This window comes from Ammodytes marinus (genome assembly GCF_949987685.1).
Source record: "Ammodytes marinus genome assembly, chromosome: 23".
In the NCBI taxonomy this organism is placed as follows: Eukaryota; Metazoa; Chordata; class Actinopteri; order Uranoscopiformes; family Ammodytidae; genus Ammodytes; species Ammodytes marinus.
In genome coordinates, this window is record NC_137227.1 from 14,177,547 (window position 1) to 14,192,240 (window position 14,694).

Below are 14,694 nucleotides of genomic sequence, written 5' to 3' on the forward strand. Positions count from 1 at the left end.
ATCCAGTTTTAGGTCGATCTGGCTTGAGTGCACCCATATAAGCCTCTGACCATCGGCCACCAGCGGGAGACACACGGTATTGTTTTGGTTCAGAGTGAAAGGCGGCGGGGAGCAGTTGATCTCTGTTATAGTCTCGCCACGGGCGTCCGGTGTCTTCTGTCTGAGCCTGGTGAGGCCTTCATCAGTCTGCATCATCTCTCTCTTCTGTGGTGAAGGCTTCTGCAAAGAGCAGACAAACAGTAAGGGTTGATACCCAAAGAAAATATGTACTCATGAATAAAAAGTGTTTTTTTTTATCTGAACACTTTGCTCTTTTTAGTATACATACTGTGGGAATATATAACTTTGTCACCTGTCAAAGACTTAGTAATAATTATTACTATGCAGTGATACGATTTTATTGTTTCTGGTTGTATTTGGCGGATTCCACCTTTAAGGCCCTCTTTTTTATATTGAATTATTCAATGCCTCAAGAATCTGTAGAAATGATAGCCAACTTGAATTGCCATTATGGTATGTTTGCAGCATTTCAAGGTAGTCGGCCTGGTTAGAGCAAATTTTAACACAAAAATACTGCTTTTTAGCTTAGTTTAGATGCATATTGTGTTTGTCTACCATGTTTTTGGAAAAATACTAGTATGAGTTGGTTTAAGTTACTCCAGGACTGACTGAGTCAAAGAAAGAAATATATCATTATAAAAAATCAAGCAAATTTTACACAAATGAAGTTCTTCTGTGTCTCTGACCAAACAGTTTGGTAATACTACTTTCCATGACCATAGTTGGGAAGTAGTACTTTGAACAAATCACTCAAGGAATATTGTTAACATTAGTTTTGATAGCTAATTAGCATTATTTTGGGCCCATTTTCACATTGACTCGCTAGTATTCTTGCCTAGAACCTAACACGGATAACCGTCAACAGGAATGTTACAAATCATTGATTACCATCGCCGATTGATTAATGTGCGTCTGCGCGTAATAGTGTTGTTTCTCGGATTGTTAGCGTTAGCTGGGACGTTAGCACAATGTAACCTGCGTGCCACCTAGCCCATGACCTAGCCTCGCACGATGCACGAGGTAATGTAGCCCGCGTGATGCATGAGTTGGTAAAGCCAGTGAACTTCTTAAATATGTTTTTCTCAAATAATAATAATTTATTTTCGGTGGAAGTACCGAGAAATTGACGAACGGTTGGAGGTTCCTACCTTAACCAGCACACTCATGTACAATCGCCCTGGACGTCAAAGTCAGTTAACAGTCAAAAAGGTCTGGTCTAAAAAAGGAATGCCTGCTGTTATCTCATATATTGTATGTTTTAAGGGTGTATGTATCTGTGAATATGAAATGTGATCGGATGTTAAAAATAATAGCAACATTTATTTGAGGTAAAAAAAAAAAAAAAAGTCAGGTGGACAAAACTTTTATATCATTCTTGCCGATAGGCTAACTATCTAATATTTCCCAACGATTTCAGACACCCCTAAAGTGGACCATACCATCTCAACCTTGCCGACTTCCCAGCGTTGCAGAGGCTTCTGAATTGCGCAAGACATGCAGTAGGCTAATGTAAGTGGTTTAGCTCAATACACTTTACTTTCTTACCTGCAAGATTTATAAACTAGATCGTGTCAAGTGTCATTGGACTTGTAAGATATTTTTTTGTTTAGATGTACAAGATTCTTTAAAAAAAAACATCTAAAAGGATGCGTGATATATTTTGAATGTGCAGATTTTTTGAACAATACAGGAAAATAAATATTTGGAACGTTTTACATAATTAATGAGAGCCCTAATACTGAATAATATTCCATTATATTTGTGTCAGGTAGCTGAATGGTGCCCTTTCCTTTATATAAAAAAAAATAATTTCACCATGAATTGATAAAGAAAAGGCACAGATTGGTGCATAAAAAAGTGTTTGCGTATCCCCAAATAACTTAGCCTAACTGATAACATTTTTCTTTACACTTTTTGTTCTTGGCTGGGGGAAAGCTCTGCCCGAGGGTTGGTTAGTTCTGGAGGGTTTGGTTTTGGGGCGTCCTACACCTCACATTCAAACGTGTCCTTCCACTCTTCTAATCCGTACGCAGTCAGTTCCTAACCTTCAGAGGTGGACGGTCCGTTTCTCTCAAGACTCTGACTGGTCCATCGGTTTATGTGACAAACAATCTGCAAAGAACGTCAAGGATGAACCTGTCTTTGGTCTGTGAGGGTAACCAGGTCAGCTGTCTCACATCATGTGATGTATATGAAGAAAGTTTTGCATCATTCAGTCAACCAAAACATTTTATGGAGCAGCACATGCAGCAGCAAATGCACATGACCACAGCAAAGAAACAGTGCAGGGTTTCCTCTAAATTAATCACATATCAGGGCAAAGATGGAGTTCAGTCCGTACCACGACCTGAAATGTTGGAAGTGTTTTGGAACAAGGCGGATTCCTCGCTGTCATTCTTCCGAAGAACGGATCAGCACCAGAGGGAAGAAATAAACACAATTAAGATGAGCCGCAACAACTGGGACCTGGTCCCATTTTTTCATCTGCAAAAGGAAAACGGGCAAAATATGCAGCAAGTGGAATGGAAGTGCTCCTGTGGCAAGGTGTACAGTAAGAGTGGCAGTGGATACAGCGATGGAATGCGAAACTACTCTCACCATGCCAATTGTTCCTGTGGAGCTATAATTGGCACGTGCATTACAGAACTGGTTTGTGAACTTCAGTGATAGGTTTTTAGACTTACTGATCATTGCTAAGAAAGAGACTGCAAAGTGAAACCATAAGGCAATAATGAGACATGAATCCATTTGAAAGTGAAAATGAGAGTATCACTAATATAAACCCACACAAACATTGATTGTTATTGATCCGGAGCAGCTAGTTTGCTGGAAGTGGAAGAATCCTAAAAGATCTAAAAAATTAGGGCAAGCTTATTTGGAGTTTTGTAATCATTTCAACAAAAAAGTGTTTTTTGTCTCATTTGATGAGAATAAATATCCTTGATGAGTGCACAAGTGGCAGTTAACTAAATATATAGAGCTGTCAGTGCAAAGAACACATTAATAATGATGACACATGCAAAACAAGCTCCCAGTTATATTGTCCAAGCTAATTGGAGCAAATCTGACGATATAAGAGTGATTTAATAGGAATCAAGAAAATTTAAAATAATATGATGAATAGATTATACAATTTTGTTCCAGATGTCCAATCGACTATTTTAGTATCTGTATGAAATAGTTTGCTTTTAAGTACAAATCCTAATGTCATTCACACACAAAGAGTTAAACAAAAATGTTTTGGTAAGTAGGCTATCCCCCATTGGTGTTTCAAATTTTCTGAAATGAAACATAACCGAGCCAAATATAACAAAAAGGCGGCACCCATCTCCAACTAACACCACGCCTTGCATGTTTGTCTTAGCAGAAAGTAAACCTGTTGGGCATAGCATTCAGATCAGAGACTAAGAGAACAACTTACTTTATCAGCAAAAACAGACTTAATTTTCTTTTTTCTGCCAAAACAGAGTAGCCGAAAGGGCAACAACAAGGATCCGTGAGATTTCGTTCAACAACGCTGAACAATAGTCAAGAACGATCAAACAGGACTTCCTGCTTTCAAAAACATGTCTGACAATCCTCAAAAGGAGACACCAGTTATCCTCTGTGACATGTGTACAGAGGAAGACAGGAAACCGGCACGGAAGACTTGCATGAAATGTGAGATCTCCATGTGCGTCCAGCACCTCCAGGCTCACCTGACTACGCCTGTCCTGCTACAAACTCATCCTCTGACTGAGCCCATGCCCTTATGTGGGAACACTAAGTGCCCCCAACATGGTAAACTCCTGGAGTACTACTGCTTGGATGACATGACATGTGTATGTGTCTCCTGCGCCATTGAAGACCAGCACCGTCTACACAATATGAAGACGTTCTCCACTGCTCACAAAGAGCTCATGGAAAAGCTCAACACTGAGCAGCAGGCTTTACTGGTGAAAACTGATGATGAGAATGTGAGTCTAGAAAAGTGGGAGAAGAGTGAAAGAGAAGCTTGGTCGCTCTAGTGTGCGTCTCATTGAGGCTGTGACTAACCTGCGTGACATCACCCTGACCAGTGTCCAGAGTTCAGTCTCCGCTCGTATGGTGTCCATCAAAACCAGCAAGAGCAGCATGCAAGCAGCGAAGAACGAGAAGGACACCTTCAGATTCCTGCAGATGTATTCTCAGGTGTATCAGGATGTAGAGAAGGCCAAGGCTGTGGATCTGAGAAAAGGCTTGGAGCCTGGCAGTGATCGAGACAAACTGGTTCAGGAGATAAGGCAGAATGGGGAAAAGATGTTGAACGACGCTAGCCACTTCCTGGGGTCCTTGTTGAGTCTGGTCGACCCAGAGAACCACCATGTGACTAGTCCAGACCTGATCTTTGATCCACAGATTCTGGACCCCAGCATGTCTCTGTCCAAAGACAAGAGGAAGGTCTTCTACAGTAATCGGCTGGGGGAAAGCTCGGTCAAAGGGATGGTTAGTTCTGGAGGGTTTAGTTTTGGGGCGCCTGCATCTCACATTCAAACGTGTCCTTCCACTCTTCTAATCCGTAGTACCCAGTCAGTTCCTAACCTTCAGAGGTGGACGGTCCGTTTCTCTCAAGACTCTGACTAGTCCATCGGTTTATGTGACAAACAGTCTGCAAAGAACGTCAAGGATGGACCTGTCTTTGGTCTGTGTTGTGAGGGTAACCAGCTCAGCTGTCTCTCATCAGAGAATGAAAAAAGTTCCAATGAGATATTCGGTTCACATGGAGAAAGTTTTGCATCATTCGGTCAACCAAAACATTTTATGGGGCAGTACATGCAGCAGCAAATGCACATGACCACAGCAAAGAAACAGTGCAGGGTTTCCTCTAAATTAATCACCTATCAGGGCAAAGATGGAGTTCAGTCTGTACCGCGACCTGAAATGGTGGAAGTGTTTTGGAACAAGGTGGATTCCTCGCTGTCATTCTTCAGAAAAACGGAGCAGCACCAGAGGGAAGAAATTATCACAATTAAGATGATCCTTAACAACTGGGACCTAGTCCCATTTGTCCATTTGCGAAACGGGCAAAATATGCAGCAAGTGGAATGGAAGTGCTCCTGTGGCAAGGTTTACAGTAAGAGCGGCAGTGGATACAGCGATGGAATGCAAAACTACTCTCACCATGCCAATTGTTCCTGTGGAGCTATAATTGGCACGTGCATCACAGAACTGGTTTGTGAACTTCAGTGATAGGTTTTTAGACTTACTGATCATTGCTAAGAAAGCTAAGAAGTGCATGGCTATATATACAGTAACAACATCTATTGCTTTCAGGGGATGAGTATATAATATCGATTAGTTTTATGTTTCTTTTAAATGAAAATAAAGTTTGTTTATTCTACTTTAGGCAAGAATGTCATTTTGTTTTTTCTGGCTGCCAGTTTAAGGTGTTTGTCTCCATCTAATGGTGACAAATGTGTCATTGGGCTCACATGTTGTACACAGTACAGTTATCTTACAATGCATGGTCTTACTAACTCATTAATGTCCTTATATATCATACAATCATTGTGTCAGATCAATAATAAAGCAAGTGAAATTTTAAGATGTGGAATGTTTTTATTGACTGAAAAAAAAAGAAATTTAAAAACTGCTTTTAACATTTAGCCATTTTCACATAAATGTGAGAATTAAAAAATGAAACCAAACAGAGCATGATGTGAGAAAAGCTTGTAACAGAGTCACCATAGACACCGTCCGTGAAACTATACCAAGTACTTATGGAGTGAAACTTGCAAGGAATGACCACTTAATATTTGAAGGCTATACTGAGACGTAAAACTGTTTGATTGTGCACATCATCACTAAAATAAAGCCACATAAAACTTTAGTTGGAATTGTTCAGGAGCAGCTGCAACCAGAGGTGCATAAACGTTTACAATATAGAATGACACCTCTGCTATGAATTCAGCACTTCACTGCTGTGTTTTGCATGTGTTTTAGAAATGTGTATATACTATATATTATTTCATAAATCCTAAATCTATGAGAAGATAACCAAAATTAAATATTATTAATCTCAAATAACTACGGGAATCATTTAAGTGCAAACTTAACGAGTGATGGAATGACTGGATTTCTAAAAACAGCATACATTTCTGGGCTTTCTGAATAATTTAAGACATGTTTTCATTTTATAAGTGCGTGGTTGAAGGCTTTACAGTGCATAGAGACAATGCTGTTGTAGATCTAGTTATAAAGGCAGCCATACATTTTCATGAATGTGGAAAATCTTAGAAAAAGGTGAAAGGACTTTGCATTGGAATGATGAGACAGCAGACATGCAAATTTACAGCTCTAGCTTATATCTTACTGTCTAGAGACAAACGGAACCTTAATGAGGTGGAAAAATGTTTAGTATACTGTGTATACTAAAAATTGCATTGAAGTTTCAAGTCAAAGAACTTTAACCTATGTCAGAAGAAAACATACGTTTTGATAAACATGTCTGTTCTGTTGTGTTTACACATGGGTCAATGCACAAACAGAATGGTGGAGTATAGACAGGCAGTGTGGCAGATTTATCATCTGAAGCGGGATTATTCAGCTGTCGTTGCCAAAGACAGTGTTGAGCTGCTGAGTGACCCTGATGAAGGTGGTCCTGCGGCTAAGCTCCTTCAGTTTGCCTGCACCAACATAGGTGCAGGTGGAGCGGACCCCACCCAGGATGTCTTTTATTGTGAGATCCACCGGTCCTTTGTACAGAACTTCAACCGTCTTCCCCTCTGACGCTCTGAAGGCAAGAAAATAAAATAAAAAACACAGTGGGGTTATCTTCAGAAGGATAGGTTTAAAGAACAATACTGACATGCAAAACAACATAAGAAAGACTTCCGTTATGTACCAAAATAACTGACTCTGACCTGTACTCAGCCACGCCTCCTGCGTGCTTTTTCATCGCAGTGTCGGAGCTCATGCCGTAGAACAGCTTGTATTTCTTGCCGTTTTTCTCAATTACCTCGCCGCTGCTTTCTGAGTGGCCTGCGAGCATCCCGCCCAGCATAACAAAGTCCGCTCCAGCACCTGAGAGTCAAGCAGAAAGCAAAGTGACCAGTCTGTTTCTAACAGAAATACTTACTTACTTACTAAGGTTGGAATTTGGGCGCAATTTTTAATACACCAAAATTTACCAAAAGCCTTCGAGACATCTCCTGGGCAAGTGCACCCCCCGTCCTGGATGAAAAAGAAAGGAGGAAGGAAAAGAAAAAACAAACACCATGGTATGAGTGTGACTGTATGTAAGAGACAGCTTGCATTCAAAAGATCAGGCTGCACATTCTCATGGATAAATACAACACAGGAGATAACGGTGGTTGGAATTCCTCTAATGTTAATCAGTAATCTAGTAGACAACAAGAACTCGGAAAAGAGTTATGATTAAACCAAAGGATTCTCACAGAATACATTCACTTACAGAGATGATGTGGCCGCCCAAACCATGGGCTGCATCTGCACACTCGATCACAGCGCTGAGCTGGGGGTAGCCCACTCCTGTCTTCATGCGGGTGGTACAAACAGAGCCTGTATAGGGAAGACACAGTGGCCAGACGTGACTTAAGGATGCAGGTCATGATTTGCAAACAGCAAAAAGCTTTTTAAAGGCATTTGTTGCGGTTTGAGTAATCTGTATGTGCCGAATAAATTATGGGGGTTGCATAATATCAATCCAAGCAAGTAGACACATCACAGGAAAGTATGTGAATGTTAATTCAATTTAATATAAATCATACTTAGTGAAAAAGTAATGTTTTTGAGTAAATAAGTAGTGACAGAGTGTTTAAATAACCTTACGTCGAAACTAAGAAATATGTTAGTAAGTGTTACGCTGTGATCACCTGGTCCGATGCCTACTTTGATGATGTCAGCACCAGCCAGGATCAGCTCCTCTACCATCTCTCCTGTCACCACATTTCCTGCCTGAACAACAAAAGAAAAAAAACATTTATCACTTATCAAAAAGACATGATACTGTGAACATCCCATCTCATTTAAAATGCGTACACCTACTGACCATGATAGTGTGAGTGGGGAACTTCTGCCTGACGTCTTTGACAAAGTGAACAAAGTGTTCAGAGTAGCCGTTGGCCACGTCCACACAGATGTACTGCAGAGCTGGTACCGCCGCCACGATGGCTGAAATCCTATCGAAGTCTCCGTCACCGGTCCCTGTGCTGACCGCTACACTCTGGGAGGTAAACAGCGAGAGAGAGAGAGAGTCATGTTGCAATTAATACCAGTATTGATAAACTCCCCGGAGGGAAAAAAAAAAGGCTTCCATGCTAATAGACACTTATTGAAGGGGTACCTTCACGCAATCAGGATGCTTCGCCGCAAACTCCACCCAGTCATCCACCGAGTAATGCTTGTGAATCGTGGTGAAGAGAGTGAACTAGTGGAAGAGAAAAAAAAGAGTGATTAAAGTGAAAAAGGTGCAATGACATCTGATGGCCACTAGGCTGCAGCTGTTCTTACTGAGTGAGTGATAGAGTAAATTAACGGAACCAAAACATTTATTATAGTATTATTATTAAACAATGAGGTGCTTCTCTCATTGACATGGTCCTCTTGTCCCACCCGTGATTTGTATCATTCCAAGGATATAAAAAAGGACGCTACACATACGCCACAAATATTTGGGTGGGAACACTGCTTAGAATACACGTATGCCTTAGTTGTGTTTAGAATACTTTAGTGACTCAGAACTTTATACCGATGTGCTCAATGAAACCCTTTGTGAATTAATGATAAACATCCCATATACAGGTGAAACTCATATTATTAGAATATCATGGAAAATGAATTGGAATTGAGGCAAGAATTCATGCAAAAGGGGCCCAAACCAAGTACTGAGTACATATTGATGATTATACTTTATATAGGGCCGACATTTCTGTATTTAAAATCAATTTTTTATTGATTTTTATGTAATATTAAAATTTTCTGAGATTTTGAATGTGAGGTTTTCATAAGCTGTAAGCCATAATAATCAAAATTATAACAAACAAAGGCTTGAAATATCTCACTCTGCATGTAATGAGTCTATATAATAGGGGAGAGTGGCCTAAGTTGTGCCACTTTTTACTCAAAGTGACTTTACAGTGAGGCCTTGACAGTAAAGTCTCCAACTCAAATATATACATGTACATATATTTCAGGGTGTTGTGCATCCCTGGCAATAAAAACTTTGGATCTGGAATAAACTGTTGAAGAAATATAGCTTTCGGAAAAAAAGTTGTCTTGTGGCACAACTTGCCCCCGGTGTGGTGTAAGTTGTGCCATTGGAGAAAATACCATGGGGTAATTTGTGCCATTGATTTATATATATCTCATAAACTGTAATGCAAGACAAATCCATTAGACAATCACTTATTTAAGGTTTATTTAAAGTAAATAAAGTAAATATTTTACAAAGATTGAAGGTCAATTTTCTTAAACAAGGCCTAGCAGATCTAGGTGGTTTTGCCTGCAAAGCTCACAGTGACAAAGTCACCATCATCATCTTTCTGGCCATCTGAACTCTCCTCAGTGGTGTCGTTAAGTGGAATTGAGATGTCAGTCTCTTCTGAGCTACTGTAGACAATCACTTTCTTTTGGTAACCAGCGTATACAGCCATGCCAATGGCACAACTCTCAGAAATTTACTTTGCACTAGCTGCTCCGACCCTTGTTGAACCAACTGCCATCTGGCATATGCAATTCCCTCTCAATTTCTGCCTTTAAATCATGGCTCAAAACCCATCTGTACACCCTGGTTTTTCCTCCCCATCTGCACTACTATATTTGTTCATATGTGGATGTCTGGGCTTTATGTCTTTTATTTTGGTTATTGTTATTTTACCTTAATTTTTTACCTACTGAATGCACTATGTAAAGCACTTTGGACAGTGCAAACTGTTATACATGTGCTTTTATAAATACTAGGGCTGTCAAGCGATTAAAACAATTAATCTAATTAATTACAGGCTCTGTGATCAAAGGGCATTATAGAAGTGCGATTAATCTGCGTTAATTTTTTTAATCACGTTAATTTTTCTGTGATTAATTAATCGAAATTAACGCTTTAATTTGACAGCCCTAATAAATACATTTTACTTACTTACTTACTTATAACTCACCAAGGCCCTCTGGCACAAATCACCCCATCCCCAGAATTTTGGATAATAAGCATGATGCAGCAGTTTAGGGCTGACATCGTGCTAACTATATAGACACAAAATGTAGCATACTAAATGGTAAATGGTAAATGGACTTGACTTATATAGCGCTTTTCTAGCCGATTTTCTCAGCCCCAAAGCGCTTTACATATCTTACCACATTCACCCATTCATACACACACTCATACACCGATGGCAGTAGCTGCCATGCAAGGCGCTCTCTGAACCATCGGGAGCAATTTGGGGTTCAGTGTCTTGCCCAGGGACACTTCGACATGTGGCGGGGAGACGGGGAATCGAACCTCCGACCCTGCACTCCAGAGGCAATCTTCCTACCCACTTCGCCACTGCCGCCCACATGTTTTAGTACTAAAGCACTAAAACATGTGTCAAATGTTTTCAAACGTGTCTATAATTGTTCAGACACAATAATCAAAAAACCTTGATCATGGAAATTTTACTTTGAAAGGCGAAAACAGTTTTTTTAGCTTATATGTGCTTATATCTTATTCCATGTTTCTCCCTTCTTTACAGGATGAGTTTAATGGATGGCTCTTCTTAAATATGTGGTCACATTTCCAATTTCTTCTATGGTTTTCTAGAAACAAGGGGTGGCACAACTTGCCCACCGGCACAACTTAGGCCACTCTCCCCTATATCAGTTTCACCTTTTAAGTTGAATTACTGAAATAAATGAACTTTTGCACGATATTCCAATTTTTCGACTTTCACCTGTAATGCATAACGTACCTGGTGCAAAGCCAGGGCCATCTCAAAGGTCCCCACAGTGTCCATGTTTGCAGCGATGATGGGAATCCCTCTGTAGCTTCCATTGGAGTTCCTGAAAGTGTAGCTCCTCATGAGGTCCACCTGGGAGAGGCAATAACAATGAGACCTCATATGTAAAACATATGTATTTTTTGTTATTAGCTTATTCAGGATTCATGTGAATAGAAATCCTCAGCTGTAGGCCTATACATACCTCGCTCCTAGACTTAAGCGTGCTCCGCTTCGGACGCAGGAGCACATCCTTAAAGTCCAGCTTGATGTCATTCTCAATGCGAGGCATTTTGGAAATGAGTTGTGCAGGCGGTGTGTCAGAGAAAATAAAGAACAGTGTGTCCCAGACCTTGTGTGAATCTGTTAAAGAGAGGGGGGACAGAGGCAGGAGAATCAGGAGGGGTTTCACATTCATTTCACACCCCATTATCATTCCTTTACATAGCCTAGTTCTCACACACCCACAGAACCACGTATGGCCATGAAATGTCTCATGTAGTTATAATGTACGCTATGGAAAGAATATTTTAAAGACAAACATCCTACTCGCATTCAAAATATAATTCAAATAGAGTAATTATTACCATGTTGAAATGTAATAAGGCTATAATAAGCTTGCCATTGGTTTAAAAAATGCTAAAAAGCTACTGAAAATGCACATACATTTTCAACGTGGTAGAAATGGTCTATCATAACTTCCTTGATGCTCCAGCCCCGCTGTCAACATTTAAGGTTAAACCTACTATCTATGGGTTAAACAGGTTGGTTCAAAGTGTCAAACGTGTATTCGACTTAATGAGTATTACATAACCGTTTATCTGAGCTTAAACTACAAATTAGTCGACGAATGAGTTATTTTAAAGCTTTAGAAAAAGATAAGATACCCACCTTACGGAATATATGACAGAATTGGTGCGTGTCGCTATGTCCTTTTCCGATGTGTACTTGGGAAGCTTTACGGGCGGCGGACACCAACTGACAGCCGGCTTGTAGTTTTTAAAGGGCTTTAGCTAGTGGACGACACGCAGGTAAAAACTACAAACGCGAGACTCGCTTTACTACACTATCGTAAATGTGGTTTCTTGGTATTCTTCTGGATGCACAACTTTAGTTTGGCTTTTGTTTTGGGCAATACCCTACCCTCATATAATGATATTTTTTTAAATAGTGCGAATATTGTGCACGTTTTTTCTCGACGGTAAATGAAGCAAAAAGCGGATCTCAGAAAACAAGTTGAGGCGGAACCGTTGACATAGAAACAAGGCGGCGGGCGGAGGATTTCCACGGACAAACCACCGGAAACCATAGGAAAGGAGGATATGTCGAGTTTGTTTTCTACCTTTCTACACAAGAAACCGTATTAACATAATAATAGATTAAAATCCTAGATTCAGTTAACACAATATAGTACTACTGAGTTCATTTGATTAAAAAACAAAAACAAATCAACAAAGATGTTGATTAAAGTGAAGGTAAGCGACATTAGCACAACCCATTAGCCCGTGTGAACAGTTGTTATTACTGAGTCACTGAGTTGTGACCATGGACCTATTCGGGTTGTGACCAGTTTAACAATAATAACAATGTATTCTTTTTTTTCAGACGCTCACAGGCAAAGAGATAGAAATTGACATAGAGCCCACAGATAAGGTATATAATTGTATTTTATGTCCTCGTTTGATCACATCATTTTTAATTTATTCAATGCTCGTCTGAACACTGAGTTACGTATTGTGTGTAATATTTTCTGCTAGGTGGAGCGGATCAAAGAAAGGGTGGAGGAGAAAGAAGGGATCCCCCCGCAGCAGCAGAGGTTGATCTACAGTGGAAAACAGATGTGAGATTATAACGTCCTTTTTCTTTACCTTTCTTAAAAAACATCCGCCAGCCTTAAGCAAGCAAGTTATATTATATATATTAGTATTTTCTGTTATTCCTCTATGCAATAGACCTCTACTGTTGTCCAATACACTATTATCAGGGTTTTTCCGCAGTCTATTCAAAAGTCTAAAATCTGAATTTTAGGCCTTGAATGTCTAAAATGTGAATGACAGGTCTTAAAAAAATCGATTATGAAGTTAAGGTTACTTTTTATTGAGTTGCTTTGAAGTCAGTCTTGCTTTTGTAATGTAACTACAAAACCAACATATAATGGAATAAGTTGCTAGATAGATAGTTACTTTATTCATTCAAGTGAAATTGTATTGTTGCAGTTACAAAATAATCATACAATCAACAATCTAGTTATACTTTTCTGCTGCTGCTGTTGTTCTGGCTGTCAAAGTGAAAAATGAAACAATACCTATAGAGGTGTTTCTGTTGTCTGATGTCTTCTAACCTACGTCTCTTTTATCTGTATTCTCAGGAACGATGAGAAGACAGCGGCGGACTACAAAATCCAGGGAGGCTCCGTTCTCCATCTGGTACTTGCTCTGCGCGGAGGACAGACGTTGTAGCCGTCGCTTGGAAACTTGCCTTAGCCTGTGCGTTGCCTTCACTGATGAGCGGAGACACTGAAGACATACGGAGTCTCCTGGTGGTATTGTAAGGCAACGTGGAGCCACTGGGTAGAAAAGATGTAAAGTAATGTTGCCTTTTTTGAGACACCCCACATGTTAGAAAAGGCTAAAAGTTACTTTTACAGAATTAGACAAAGCTATGGCTAAAGATTTACCAGCCAGAGCTAATTTTGGCTGTTACATTATTGAAAACAGCGTTCAAGTCCGCCTGTGTCGCTTCCTGTGGCGCTGCGTGTGAGCACACAGATGACTGTAGCTTAAAGTTGCTTCACGGAAAGCGCATCCTTGGAGTACAGGCCTTTGTGTTCAGAGTGTGACACAAAGTTTTAGGTTTACTTTTTTTCTGCTTCGTCCATGTTTTACTCTGTTCCCGACAAATTTCCCCCGACTCAGTTCGTCCAATTATCTGAAGCTGCTGGACTTATCGAAAAAAGTCTATTTTTTTATATCTTTTGGAGCGCTCATGTTGCTCTGTTATATTTGTGAAAGATGGACAACAGCTTTTTTTCAAAGAATAGTTTGACATTTTTGGCGTAAAGTTACATGAGAAGATTGACACAATCAGCAGCCGGTTAGCATAGCTTAGCACAAATACTGTAAACGGGGGGAAACATCTAGCATGACTCTGTCCGATGGTAACAAAATCCACCTACCAGCAACCTCTAAAAACACTTATTCTAACAACAAGTAATGTGTTGTTTGTTCATTTGGTCGTCGCCAAGAAATAGGTGAATGTCAAATTTTACTTTTCCAGTTTTTGTAAATATACAATTGAGATATAATTCATTAGTGAGCTTTAGAGGTGTTGTTAGGCAGATTTTGTAACTGCAAAAAAAATCCGGAAAATGTCAAACTACTCTTCAGAGAAAATGAGAAATAACGGATGTGTTTGGTGTGGGCAGGAAAACCTCCCGCCACTTATTGATCATGCAAGTAGACTGAGCATGTCCATTCAGGAGAAGGATAATGTTCTATTTAATTTAATCTGTATTTGAATTTGTTAAATGTATTTAGTTTGTGAGCTGATTGCACATTTGACTGTTAAGAAGATGAGGAACGTGCCAACTATGGGCCCCCCTCTCCCTTCAGTGTGTACAGATTTCACCTCTGCTGTGGATCAGTTGGTCACTAAAATAAACTCATGTTCATGCTGAAAAACGTCT

General features: G+C 39.9%; 3 protein-coding genes across 3 annotated transcripts; 2 read left to right on the top strand and 1 right to left on the bottom strand.

Annotated features, from left to right (window-relative positions):
* Positions 1-3,443: 3,443 nt before the first annotated feature.
* On the top strand, positions 3,444-5,592 carry LOC307268831 (uncharacterized protein). Its single transcript, XM_080051588.1, is given in 2 exon segments — positions 3,444-4,045; positions 4,047-5,592. Coding segments are annotated over 2 exon segments (1,035 nt in total). The 5' UTR covers positions 3,444-3,626; the 3' UTR covers positions 4,663-5,592.
* Positions 5,593-5,614: 22 nt separating this feature from the next.
* On the bottom strand, positions 5,615-11,973 carry gmpr2 (guanosine monophosphate reductase 2). Its single transcript, XM_080051589.1, has 10 exons — positions 11,901-11,973; positions 11,215-11,372; positions 10,983-11,102; positions 8,384-8,467; positions 8,090-8,263; positions 7,914-7,995; positions 7,493-7,599; positions 7,209-7,251; positions 6,942-7,101; positions 5,615-6,811 (listed from the first exon to the last, which is right to left on the bottom strand). The coding sequence occupies exons 2-10, from the start codon at positions 11,299-11,301 to the stop codon at positions 6,622-6,624; spliced, it is 1,047 nt and encodes a 348-aa protein (XP_079907715.1). The 5' UTR covers positions 11,302-11,372; positions 11,901-11,973; the 3' UTR covers positions 5,615-6,621.
* Positions 11,974-12,315: 342 nt separating this feature from the next.
* Positions 12,316-14,678, top strand: nedd8 (NEDD8 ubiquitin like modifier). The gene is made up of 4 exons (XM_080051565.1): positions 12,316-12,484; positions 12,615-12,662; positions 12,767-12,849; positions 13,378-14,678. Exons 1-4 carry the CDS (start codon positions 12,467-12,469, stop codon positions 13,466-13,468), a joined length of 240 nt encoding a protein of 79 aa, XP_079907691.1. The 5' UTR covers positions 12,316-12,466; the 3' UTR covers positions 13,469-14,678.
* Positions 14,679-14,694: the final 16 nt, after the last annotated feature.

Coding starts and splice junctions, on each gene's coding strand:
- nedd8 (XM_080051565.1), top strand. Junction 12,663..12,766: donor ACATAGAGCCCACAGATAAG/GTATATAATTGT, acceptor ATTTTCTGCTAG/GTGGAGCGGATCAAAGAAAG. Junction 12,850..13,377: donor ATCTACAGTGGAAAACAGAT/GTGAGATTATAA, acceptor CTGTATTCTCAG/GAACGATGAGAAGACAGCGG.
- gmpr2 (XM_080051589.1), bottom strand. CDS start 11,301: ATGCCTCGCATTGAGAATGACATCAAGCTGGACTTTAAGGATGTGCTC. Junction 11,103..11,214: donor CGCTTAAGTCTAGGAGCGAG/GTATGTATAGGC, acceptor TGCCTCTCCCAG/GTGGACCTCATGAGGAGCTA. Junction 7,102..7,208: donor AGATGTCTCGAAGGCTTTTG/GTAAATTTTGGT, acceptor CTTGACTCTCAG/GTGCTGGAGCGGACTTTGTT.